Source organism: Mastomys coucha, unplaced genomic scaffold (genome assembly GCF_008632895.1).
Source record: "Mastomys coucha isolate ucsf_1 unplaced genomic scaffold, UCSF_Mcou_1 pScaffold22, whole genome shotgun sequence".
NCBI classification, from domain to species: Eukaryota; Metazoa; Chordata; class Mammalia; order Rodentia; family Muridae; genus Mastomys; species Mastomys coucha.
The window spans coordinates 117197742-117210003 of record NW_022196905.1 but is presented as its reverse complement, the minus strand read 5'-3'; the positions used below and the strand labels follow the sequence as shown (position 1 = coordinate 117210003).

At 47.3% G+C, this 12262-nt stretch overlaps 2 protein-coding genes across 5 annotated transcripts in view; one reads left to right on the top strand and one right to left on the bottom strand.

Annotated features, from left to right (window-relative positions):
• Positions 1-5179, bottom strand: part of Lrrc43 (leucine rich repeat containing 43) — a 25686-nt gene extending 20507 nt beyond the window's left edge. For 2 of the 4 annotated variants that reach the window (XM_031337812.1, XM_031337816.1), the window contains exons 1-2: positions 4819-5179; positions 366-700 (exon numbers count right to left, since the gene is read on the bottom strand). In XM_031337812.1, coding sequence (XP_031193672.1) covers positions 366-421 — 56 coding nt within the window. In that variant the 5' untranslated portion in view covers positions 422-700; positions 4819-5179. Of the gene's footprint in view, positions 1-365; positions 701-4348; positions 4361-4818 lie in introns of those variants that run through there. The other 2 variants (XM_031337814.1, XM_031337813.1) reach the window with 2 other exon arrangements.
• On the top strand, positions 493-12262 carry Il31 (interleukin 31). The gene is made up of 4 exons (XM_031337817.1): positions 493-624; positions 3731-3859; positions 10206-10357; positions 11668-12262. Exons 2-4 carry the CDS (start codon positions 3823-3825, stop codon positions 11980-11982), a joined length of 504 nt encoding a protein of 167 aa, XP_031193677.1. The 5' UTR covers positions 493-624; positions 3731-3822; the 3' UTR covers positions 11983-12262.

Genomic DNA, 12262 nt, shown 5'->3' with positions numbered 1-12262 from the left:
CAACCAGCTGCTCGAGGCTAACATGAGGCCAAAGGTCAGCCTGATGTGCTGGGTCAGTCCATTCCGGGTGGGTTCCCGCATGACAAGGTGGGGACTTCGTCCCTGCATTCCTTCAATGTTCCAGTCTTCACGGTTCACCCCAACTCTCAAATCATCCAATGCTGAAATGACCACATCCAAACCTCCCTTCAGCCCTCAAACTTGTACGTGAGCATCTACTGGCCCCCCACCCCCACCCCAGGCAGTCCAGCTCCCAGCTAGGTGCCACCTTAGTACGTTCCCTGCGGCTATTCTGGTCCAGTCCTAGCTCCGCCCCGCGCTGGATCCTTTCCTTCTTAGTCCCCCTCCCCCGTGGGGGCACGCACCCAGCTCCCGATGCCACACGGGAATTCGCGCAGGCACAACTTCCGCAGGTGCTCATACACTGCAGTGCTCAAGGTCCCGGGTACGCCCTCGGTCTGCCTGTAGTCGCTAGTGCTGGACTCTCTGGTCGCCATGCTGTGCGAGGGAGGACGGCTCGTTGCTAGGCAACCGCCAGACGCGTTACCCTTAGTGCGGTGTGCGGGTGGAAGCCAACTTCCTCAGGATCAAAGACCCCAGCTGACTCCTATCAGGCTGGCTGAGGTACCTTGCAAAAGCAAGTGGTGGACACCTCTTAGAATAATCCTGATTGTCTGTAGAAATCATCCATGTGGCAGATCTAAAGAAAAATTAGTCCACTGTGAAACATTTTAAGACTCCAATTAAATCATCCAATCTTATCTTGCCATTCCCTGAAGCTCCTCCACACAGCAGGGGTCCCCACCTGTGGTCTGCAAAATTAATGGGAGATGACTCTAGCTGGAAATGTAAAACTCACTCACTCCAAGCAAGGGCACAAATCTGTGATTTTTTTTTGGTGTATCCACAGTGCAACTGTGATCTGGCTTTTACCACTGCGATCTAATCATTTCCCCTCCACCTAAAAACCATGAAGCAGAGCCCCGTGTAGTAGTAGCACATGCCTTTAATGCCAGCACTGAGGCAGAGGCAGAGGCAGGCAAGATCTCTGAGTTCAAGACCAGCCTGGTCTACAGAGTGAGTTTCAGGACAGCCAGGGCTATGCAGAGAAACCTTGTCTTAGAAAAAACAAACAAACAAACAAACAAACCACAAAGCAAACACCACTGTGTCATCTGCTCAGCCAGTGGCAAACAGCGATGCACTTTGTGTACTTATGCATTTAACTTCCTCCAGAGGGATCCTGTCATCCACAGGATCTGTTCTTCACATCTTCTCCCAGACTGGTCTCAGACTCCCGAGGTAGCCAAGAAAGACCTTGATCTGCTCCTTCTCCTTCCACCTCCTGACTGCTGGGGCTCCAAGCCACCATGCCTGGCTTCATGCCTGTTTTATCATGCACCAGACTTCATTCTGCTCCTTTTAACATTTATGTGTATGAGTATTTTGCCTGCATGTCAGTTCGTAGAAGCCTGGTGTCCATAGAGCCAGAGGAGGATTTTTGAATTCTCTAGGACTGGAGTTTACAGTTACGAGCTACCATGTCGGTCCTGGGAACTGACCTGGGGTCCTCTGGAAGAGCAGCAGCCTGTGTTCATAACTGCTCAGCCATCTCCCCGGTCCCCCAGTTAGTGGGTTTCCCCTTGGCTTCAGAATGTGGTCAGTTCGGGATCCTCCAGTGACCCGACAATAAGATGCATGACAGAAAAGCCACATCCAAGAGTCTTCTGGGTCTTCAAGCCCACTTTCCCCAGATACTTTGTCTCCTCTTTCACCCATGTTTTAAGACAGTGCAATCTACTCTCACTTTTTCCTCCATGCCACAGTGAGACTTCTACACCAGCCACTTATTCCAAGTTCCCTCACAAAATTCCTGTGACCTCATATTTACAAACCTACAGATTCTGCTCAGGCTTATCTATCTTGACATTTCCACGGCTTGTGGGGTTGTCAATCATTTCCTCTGACTTGAAAAACCACTTTCTCATCTCGTTCCGTGACAGGTTCCTTTTCTTTCCTCCTCGGGTGTGCTTTCTTGAATTGAGCCCCACGTCATCTTTCTTCTCTTCTGCTGCTGATGGCTCGGGTCCCAAGGCTCTGCAAGTGACTGCCATCTCTTATGGGGGTCCTCTGCTAGAGGCTTGCTGTGTGTCAGCCGTAATCTACCGATGGCTTCCAAGTGGGCATTTCTGATTCCCTCCTTCATGTTGGTAGTTCAAGTCCAGTGGCCTGCTAATCATCCTTAGCTGTGCTTTATACGCCCTTTCACCTCACAACGACAAGATGGAACCCCACATCTCTTTGCCTCTATCTGTCACATTACCCTGGCTCATCTACGAATATGTGGTGTTTGAGATCCGATCGAGGCATTCTCGGGGACATTAAAGTATGCAGAATAGAGTACAGATCAAAAATGGAGGCTATGGAGAGACATTCATGAAGAAAAGAGCCAAGCAGGAAAGTGCTTAGCCCACACCACTGAGAAGGCATGGCCGGAAGCACAGATCATGTTGTTATGGAACGAGATGGGGGAGGATTTTGGAGGGCAGCTGTGATCACCATTGCTCAACCAGATGGGATTTTTGTTTGGTTTTGCATCTCATGTGTAGCTGAACTCACTAAGCAGACCAGGCTGGCCTTAAACCCACAGACATCTGTCTCTGCCTCCTGCACGCTGGAATTAAAGGCACGTATCCCCATGCCTTGCTCAGACTGTATTTTATTGTATGTATTAATATTATGTGTGGGGGCTGGAGAGCTGGCTCAGTGGTTAAGAGCATTGGTTGCTCTTCCAGAGGTCCTGAGTTCAATTCCCAGCGACCACATGAGATCTGATGCCTTCTTTTGGTGTATTTGAAGATAGCTAAAGTGTATATATATATACATGTATATATATATATATATTTAAAAATATATTATATGTAAGTGGGAGCACCCCATGTGGGAGTCAGATGAAAACACTGGGTCCTCACTTCCCACCTTGTTTTAGGCAGGTCTCTCTACTGTTCATACATATGCCAGGCCAGCTGGGCTGTAAGTTTTAGGAATCCTCCTGTCTCTGCCTTCCATCTCTCAGCAGGCAAGCTAGGATTATGAACATGGAATTCTATGCTGAGTGTTATGCAGACTCTTGATGATTTGTCCTCATGTCTGGACATTGGTCACTTCCCACTAAGCCATCTCTGCAGCCACAAACTGAGGCTTTAAGAAAGCAGAAATGGGCCTGGGGCTACAGCTCAACTGAGAGAATTTGTCTTGAATTCAGTCTCCAGTACCACAAAAAAGAAGGTGAAATGGTTGCTATTGTGGCATAATAATGGTTGGAATTCTGGCCATGGACAGGTCATGGAAAGTAAAACTAGAAAGGCTGACAGCATGCTCTCACCAGGGACTACATTATCTCTCTCTTGTTAACCTTAAATTTGCTGGCATGATAGTGCACTCTTCTAATCCCAGCTCTAGGAGGCAGGAGGATCACAAGTCTAGGCTACATAGCAAGATCTCTCTCTCTCTCTCTCTCTCTCTCTCTCTCTCTCTCTTTTTTTGGATTTTGGCTTTTGGTTTTTTTGAGACAGGGTTTCTCTGTGAAGCCCTGGCTGTCCCGGAACTCAGGCTGGCCTCGAACTCAGAAATCCGCCTTCCTCTGCTTCCCAAGTGCTGGGATTAAAGGCATGCGCCACCACCGCCCGGCCTGCGAGACTTCTTCTTATGAAAAAAATTATCTGCACAGATCTGCCCAAAGCTGGGCTGGCTGATGGAGTGTCACAGTGGGAGGAAAGACTCTCAGGCCACTGCCCCTCCCTGAGAACTTATACAAGTTCAATGATCGAGGCATTTTTCTTCAGTGGTGTAGCCATTGGTAAGCTGCTCGTGCTGTTGTAAACAATTTGCCTATGATTCTCTAGGAAGCCCAATACAAGTTATGGGGTCATTCAAGGAAGCATGCAAGCAGAGGGGCGATAGCTCACAAGAGGAAGGGAATGTGTAGACAAGGGAGACAAAAGGGCAATGTGTATATGTGTACGCACGAGTGTGTTTGTGAGTATGTTCAAAATATATACATACATAAAAATACATATGACATATATTATAAAACTCATTATACAAAGTTAATATATGCTATTAAAAACCATCTTAGTTCTTGGGAAGATGAGGCAGGAGGATTACTGTAAGTTCAAAGCCAGGGCTACACGCTAAGTTTCAGGTTAGCTGGGGCTACAAAAGAAGACCCTGTCTAAAAAGTAAAGCAAATGATCAGAAGCCCAGCATGCTATCTGATCCATTACAGACCTAAAGGGAAGCGATAGGCTGGGACTCCCTCTCTCGTCCAGGGCTCAAAGTCTCGTACCAAGTCAAATTTGCTTTCATAGATTCCACTGAAGCACCTCGATCTTCAAGTCCTCAATGGACTCTCCAGCTTTCTCTTCTGCTCCCAATTTTGTATCGTTTCTGTTTGTCAAGTTGTGTTTATTCTTTGAGACAGGGTCTTACGGACCAAGGCTGGCCTCCAACTTACTCTGATCCTCCCGTCTTTACCTCCTGACACTGTGTGTACCACCACGTTCAGTTTATACCGTGCTAAGGATGCCAGGGCTCTGTGCATGCTAAGCTAGTGCTCTACCAACTGAGCCTGTTTGTTTGATTTAATGGATTTTTTTTGTGGGGGCAGAGGTTGGGCCTGTGTATGTGTGTGTGTGTGTGTGCGCGCGCGCGCGTGTGCTCGTGTTTAGCTTGGAACTCGCTACACAGTCAAAGGTGACCTTGACCGTCTGATCCCCGTTTCCCAAGTGCTGGGATTGTAAGTGTGTACGCTCATACCTGACTCCTTTCAGTTCTCTTGGCTGTTTGGCTTCTTAGATGGATCCACAGGGCCTCAGCAAAGGTAGACAAGCATTGTATCCTGGAACTACATCTAGCCCTAAACGTCTAGCACTAAACCAACTCAGGTATCCGAGATAATTTCCATGTCTTAAGTAAACTGATAACTAAACTCCATTTCCTCTACAGAGTTCCTTTTGCCGCGTAACGTGACATAATGGTTCCATTATGTCTGCTATGTAGAACAAACAATGGCTGCCACAAACTACCACCAGTCAGAGTCCTGCTCGCTGCTGGCTTTAACCAGAAGATTCCATTAAGTTGGGGTTTGGAAAGTGAGGCAAAGGCCAAGGGGAAGCCACTCTACTCATGTAGAGGCATGGCTGAGGCAGAGTCGTGGCGTGGGCATGCAATCCCAGACCTGGGAGGCAAGAGGAGCCTTGGGATGTTTGAGGCTAGCCTTCGCTTGATGGTAAGTTCCAAGACAGCTTGGGCTAAGAGTGAAACACTTCCAAAACCTAAAGCCAAAAGGAGGGTAGGTGGGGGGGGGGGTGAGAAAAAAAGAAAAGAGAAGCCGGAAGCAAAGTGGGCTTGAGAGTGACAGGGAATCCTCCTGTTGTATGCTTGGGGGCTGTGGACCACCCACACCTGACCTTATTTCTGAACTTTGGACTCCAATATCGTGGCTCATCTGTCACAGAATAGATGTCCCATGGCATCCAACTGTTCTTAGAAGGACTCTCCACTTCCTCTCTGCAGAGTTCTTGTCCCTCACCATGCACCATCTGCCCAGCTGTTTCCTCACTGCCCAGAAGTTACCCTGGATCCATCTCCACATCTGCCCACCAGTTACCGCACCACTATCTCCATCTGCTCTCCAGTCCAGGCTGCCCTAACCTCTTGCCCGGAGGAGACCTGTGTAACTTCTCTTTGGCTCCCCTGTCTCTATCTTAGAATTCCACTCCCCTCTTTACTCAGTAGCCTGTCTCTCTCCCCCCTCTTTTCAAAAGCACAACAGATCTCGCAAGTACCTATCTTAAAGCTATCTGGTTGGTATCTCATCGCACTTAGAAGAAAACCTAAGTTCTTTATCGTGGCCTCAAGGCCCTTCGTGCCGGGCTTCTGCCCACACTTCCACCATCTTCTTTTTCTCCCACTTCACTCTAGATCTCATGGCCTTCTTCCTGTTTGTGGAAGGACACTGAGCTCATATCTGCAGCAGCCCACTGTCCCCAGATCTTTTCACAGTGATTCCTTCTCATCCTTCAGGTCTCAGTTTTAATCAATCAATTAATTGCTAAGTCAGTTTTTTTTTTTTTTTCTTTTTGAGCCAATGGCACACGGTAGCATAGGCTGACCTGAAAGATGCTCTGTAAATCCCAGTTGACTTCAAACTTGCAGTGAGCCTCCTACCTTGACTTTCTGAGTGATCGAATTACAAAACCAACATGTCTGGCTTCCGCTCTCAGTTTAAAGGTTTGATCTCTTAAGATATTTTATACATTATTCTCTAGCCAAACATGCAGTAGTTGTTCACAGTTTTATTATTCGGGAGGGGGGGCATTCTTACTTGTGAATACGTTTTAGTCTGGTCTCTTAAGGACAGGAACTTTCTTGAGCTTGTTTGTCACTCTTCCTGAGAACCTACAAGAGGACATAGTTGACATTCAAAATAAGAATAAATTGGGAGTTCTTTCTCACGGTGGGCTCTGGGAAGCTGAATATTTCCTTCCTGGTCGTGAGCCGTCAGAAACTCACGGGAGTGGACGCTGAAGGCAGACAAGCGTCACACTCTCTGAGAAGCCTATGGTCACACAAGTGCCTGCTGATGCTCTGGGCGAAGAGTGGGAAGGCTCTGTGGTCCAAATCAGTGGTGGGAATAACAAACAAAGTGTCCTAATGAAACAAGGTTTCTTGATCCAGGACAGCAAAGTGCTCCTGCTATGGCATTCATTATTTCTTTCTGTTTTTTTCTTTTTCTCCTCTCCCTCCTCATCATTGCCTTCCTCTTCCCTTTTTTCCTCCTCATCCTCCTCCCTCTTCTTTTTTTGTTGGTTTTTTGAGAAGGGTTTCTCTGTGTCGACCTGGCTGTCCTGGACCTCACTCTGTAGACCAAGCTGGCCTCGAACTCAGAGATCCACCTGCTTCTTTACTGCCTGAGTGCTGGGATCCAAGATGTGAGTCACTCCTGCCTGGTGAATAAGGGGGCATCATTGTTACAGACCAAAGAGAACTAGGAGGAAGCAAGCTACACTGAGTGCCAGCCTGAGTATTCCCATCTTGGCTATTGAAAAAAAAATGGAGAGAAAGATTCCTGGCCGGACGGAGACTACTGTGCCTTGGCAATTGTGGCCCAAAAGAGGCAGCAGAATCCGAGAGCTTTTCCGTCTCTTTACAGGAGATGTGCACGAATACATTGTCAGAAAGCTCTTAAACAAAGATGAGAGGCCAGGACCAGTGCACCCGAGATGGAGCCTCTTCTCACACGTGCCCTGCAACACAAATGCTGGCATGTTACTCTGATGAAACCATGCACCAAGGATAATGAGGAGGCTGCAGAATATACTAAACGTTTGGCCAAGAGAATGAAAGAAGCCAAAGAAAACTGCCAGGAACTGATTACCGCAAGATACAGGCTGTGTTCGATCAGTGCCTCTACTTCTGAGTCCGAGTTCCATCAAAAATAGTGTTTAAGAGTACCAATAAGCTGGGCATGTTGTTACAGACCTTTAATCCCAGCACTGGGGAGGCAAAGACAGGCAGATCTCCATGAATATGAGGACAGCCTAGTCTCCAGAGTGAGCTCTAGGATAGTCAACACCACATAAAATGATTTTGTTTCAAAAAATCCAAAACCAAACCAACCAACAAAAGCAAACAGGCTTTTTGGACGGGGATAGTGAGAGGACAAGGTTGTAGCGACTAGTGTCTCCCAGTTTCAATGGCGGGTCCACCAGGATTCCCTACCGGAGGATTTAGATTTAATATGGCTTACAAAATTAGCATTCTAGTTGTTGTGCCCAGAAATTGAACTATTGTTTCTGAAAACAAACGAAGAGACAAAACAAAAACCTCCAAAAGAAGTAAGAAATAAGTGCTCAGACACCAAGTCTCCAAAAATAAATGAACAAGAATAAACGGGAAGCTAAAGAGGTGGCTCAGTGTTGTTTGGTTGGGTTTTTTGGGTGTTTTTGGTTGATTGGTTAGTTAGTTGCTTGGTTTGTTGGTTTTTTTGAGACAGGGTTTCTCTGTGTAGCCCTGGCTGCCCAGGAACTCGCTCTGTAGACCAGGCTGGCCTTAAATTTATAGATCTACTGGGATTAAAGGCATGCATCACCTCTGCCTGGCTGCAAAATAAATCTTAACAAAAAGAATAAATGATTCCAATAATATTTTTTTTGAAAGAATTAGGTACTGAAGTAGGATTTTGGGCGTGCGATAGAAGTGTTCCATCAGTGATCAAAAAGCCCAGCTTAACAAATACTTCATTTTATTATTATTAATTTATTTATTTATTATATGTAAGTACACTGTAGTTGACTTCAGACACATCAGAAGAGGGCATCAGATCTCATTACAGACGGTTGTGAGCCACCATGTGGTTGCTAGGATTTGAACTCAAGAACTCTGGAAGAGCAGTCAGTGCTTTTAACCGATGAGCCATCTCTCCAGCCCTTCATTTTTTTCTTTGATAGACAGGTGCTCTCTGCAGTCCTGCCTGGGCTGTGACTCACTGTGATACACGGCTGGCCCTAAATTTACATCAGTCTTCCCTCTCCTGTCTCCTGAATGTTGGAATTACAAGCATGAGCTGCCACACCTGGCTGAACAACTCTTTAGTTAAATTTATTTAATATGTTTGGGTGTTTTATCAGCATGTATCTGTTCAGGATGTGTGTGCCTGGTGCCCACAGAGGCCAGAGGGCATCAGATTCCCCTGAAACTGGAATTACAGTTTTGAGCTGCCAGGTGCTTGATAGGGATCAAACATGGGTCCTCTGGAAGAGCATCCAGCGCTCTTACCCATTGAGCCATCTCTCCAAACCATGAATATCACTTTACATTTTTTTTACATAGTTAAAGGATATTTTGATTCTTTTTTTTTGTTTTTGTTTTTTGTTTGTTTGTTTGTTTGTTTGTTTTTTCGAGACAGGGTTTCTCTGTGTAGCCCTGGCTGTCCTGGAACTCACTCTGTAGACCAGGCTGGCGTAGAACTCAGAAATCTGCCTGCCTCTGCCTCCCAAGTGCTGAGATTAAAGGCGTACGCCACCACCGCCCGGCAGATATTTTGATTCTTAAGATGTAAAAGACCGTCTCACCTATTTTGTGCATATGTGATTTGAAATTCAGTAGTAAATGTTTCTTCAAAGCTTAAAAACTTTAAGTTCATTTTTTTTCCTCAGTCAGTGATTTGCTAAGCGGCCCAGACTGGTTTTGAATTTGTGACCCTCTTGTCTTGGACTCCTGAATGCTAAGATGCTAAGATCCCATCATTAACTGCCCCACCCCTACCCTCACTCCCATTGCCTGGACAATGTAAGATGTGACCAGTAAGTAACTCCTGAGCCCTGCCTGATTCAGGTTCTAGGGTCAGAAGTCACAAAGGTGCAGGTGAGAACCCAAGGCCGAGGGCAGGCTCTGGAGCAGAGATGCCTTCTCCTCACGCCTTCCCTGTGCACATTAGAGTCATCCCGTGCCTCAGGAATTCCCACAGACGGCTCGTGCTGTGGATCTAAATAGCCTCTGAAAACTTCCCCGCAGGGCACTGATCCTCAGCCCCTCTAAGTCACTTCTCCCTCGCGATGATTGTACTTTTCAACTCTGGGCTTCAAAATTTCCTCTCGTTAAATCAGCAAGCACTTTCCAAGAAAAAAAGAGATGCCCGAGATGCATATGCCTTCCTGTGTGGTATGCATATGCGTTTGTGTGTGTGCGCGTGTGTGCATGCATGTGACTCAAGCGTCTGTCTTGCCTTGAGGGTAACCTCAGCGTTTCCTTCCAGCCCTGCTTTCCCCGAGCCGATGCTGGCAGCATTTTGAAAATGTTTTCTGGAGAAACGCTGAGCTCTGGTCTTGCCATGGGCGGGCCTTTGATCTCCTTCCCCACGACAGCCCTATATATATCGCCCGGTGACCATGGCGAGTACATCAGGCTCCGGAGCCCACAAGCAAGGCAGGCCTTCCTCACCCTCTCACCACCACCATGATCTTCCACACAGGTACCCCTGGCTCCGCAGCTCACCGGTGGCTTCAGCTCTTACCATCTCGGGGGACGGAGACAGGAATGGCTGCCTCAGGTGGTTGCTGGATGGCAGCTGCTGTAACTGAAGCTGGGATGGGCAGGGGCATCTGACCCATCAGCTTCATGGTATCCTTCTCTTTCTCCAGGACCAACCAAGCCTGCCCTGGTGCTGCTCTGCTGTATAGGAACCTGGCTGGCCATCAGCAGCTCGTCATTTGGTGCACCAATATCAAAGACACACTTAAAAAATACAATTGAGTTCTTGAAACTGGAGTCTAAGGAACTTTATGAAAACTATGTAAGTGCCCTTGAGAGTGCTTTTCTAAACCAGTTGTTTAAGATGTTTTATTTTGCTCTCTCAGCTATTCTTTCTTATATTCTATTCTTTATATTGCTCTCTAGCACAGCTATTCTTTATATGAAACCAGCTATGGGAGCCAGAGAGGCAATGGGGACAAGTCAGAATTTGGATGTAGTGGGATGTTCACCAGAGGGGTAAATGCACGAGCAGAAGAGGCAGGGGCAGACTAGACCAGGGACCAAAACCTCAGCAGTTTCCCAAACACTACAGGATGTGTGCTCCCAGCATTTTTATCTCAAACCTGTCTGGTTCACGGTCCTAGTAAATGAGCATTCTTGCTGGAAGGGCATCCTTAGAGATGGGCCAGCTTGCTTCAGGAATCCCCTGAGAGTGATGAGAGTCAGTCTAAGCAGCAACAGATGCCCGAGTGGAAGCAGAGCATGAAAGTCTTCCTTTGGGTCTCTGGTGCCTCTGCAGTTGACTGACTAGGCGACTGTCTTTGTGCCGTTGGAGCACCCTGGAAGGCCCTCTGCCTTGCCAGAGCCTGGCACAGGTGCCACACAAGGCCCAGGAAGCGTGAACACTTCATTTCCTCAGCACCTCTTAGATAACTTCAGCGAAACAAGTAAAAGTGGAAACAGAAGTGATGTCAGCATGGACCTTGTCATCTGCTCTGGCTTATTAAGCTTTGGCCTTGGCTTTAATTGACTTAAAGGTAGATATGCTGAGCCAGCAAGGCTCACGTGGCTTTGGCTTTAATTTTGTCTTACCGTACAAAGACTGTCAGTTTGGAGGAGGAGGGAGGGTCAGGGGGACCTCGAGTCCTTCGGCTTCTTCAGAAACTCTCCCTCGAGTCTCAGAGGCCTTTCCAGGCCAGCACAGCCCATCCACTGGCATCAGCACGTGATGCCAGTGGCACTCATACAGAAAAGAGGGAGCTACATGGACACACAGATAAACCCCCTTTCCCACTTAACCTCAGACACTGAGCCTCTGAGAACAGGTTGCAGATGGCTAGGGGGCAGCCTCAGCCAGATGGGAAGGAAGGAAGAGTGGGCAGGAGCACCCTTGGGAACCATGGCCAACCTGGGTGGGTATGCTAGGTCGTCTAGCTCATAAGCCAACTATGCCTTCAATTCCTGTAGACACGGGGTTAGCGATAGCCCCCAAGCTTCACAAGGCTGTTGTGCCAATTAGATAAGGTCTGAGGCTAGACACAGAGGAAGCACTGGAAATGAGCTGTTCCGATCTATAGGGGTTATCACAAACCTCCTCCTTACAATATTGCAAACCTCCTCTTTCTACAGCGCAGAGACCAGGCATCTGGGATATCAGTGGATGCGTCGCTACAGCTGCCATGTTTCAGCCTGGGCCGAGAAGCATTAACCAACATCTCGATCATCAAAGCACATCTAGAGAAAGTCAAAGTTCTGAGCGACAACATAGTAGATACTACTAAGGTCACAAGATGGCTAGAAAACATCAGCTGTGTCAACCCACTGAATTTAAAAATTTCTGGGCCTGGAGACAAACCCTATGCTCAGAAAAAGTTCGTGCTTACTGTTTTAAAGCGGTTCTCAGACTGCATGGCAGGACTGCAGGCTAAGGACAGTATATGCTGAGCAGCAGAGAGGGGGAGGGGCCCAGTACCCTCAGCAGCCCCTGTCCCGGGAGGGCTGAGCTTGCAACGTAGGACTTAACTCCGAAGAGACTGCGCCATCATTATTAGTCATGTTATTTATATGTTTTTATTCTGTCCACTGGAGCCTTGTTCTTCTACCCTGTAGGGGCTGGAAGTGGCAGCTATATTTATTTATTGGTATTTATGTACTGAGTTCGTCAACACTCCATGGAGGAGCCCTCAGAGTCTATTTAATAAATTATATTGACATGATCTCATAA

What these genes read in the sequence shown, in the direction of transcription:
- Il31 (XM_031337817.1), top strand. Translation starts at nt 3,823, where the DNA reads ATGATCGAGGCATTTTTCTTCAGTGGTGTAGCCATTG. An exon ending in CTTCAGTGGTGTAGCCATTG is followed by an intron (nt 3,860 to 10,205) that starts GTAAGCTGCTCG and finishes CTCTTTCTCCAG; the next exon opens with GACCAACCAAGCCTGCCCTG. An exon ending in AGGAACTTTATGAAAACTAT is followed by an intron (nt 10,358 to 11,667) that starts GTAAGTGCCCTT and finishes CTCTTTCTACAG; the next exon opens with CGCAGAGACCAGGCATCTGG.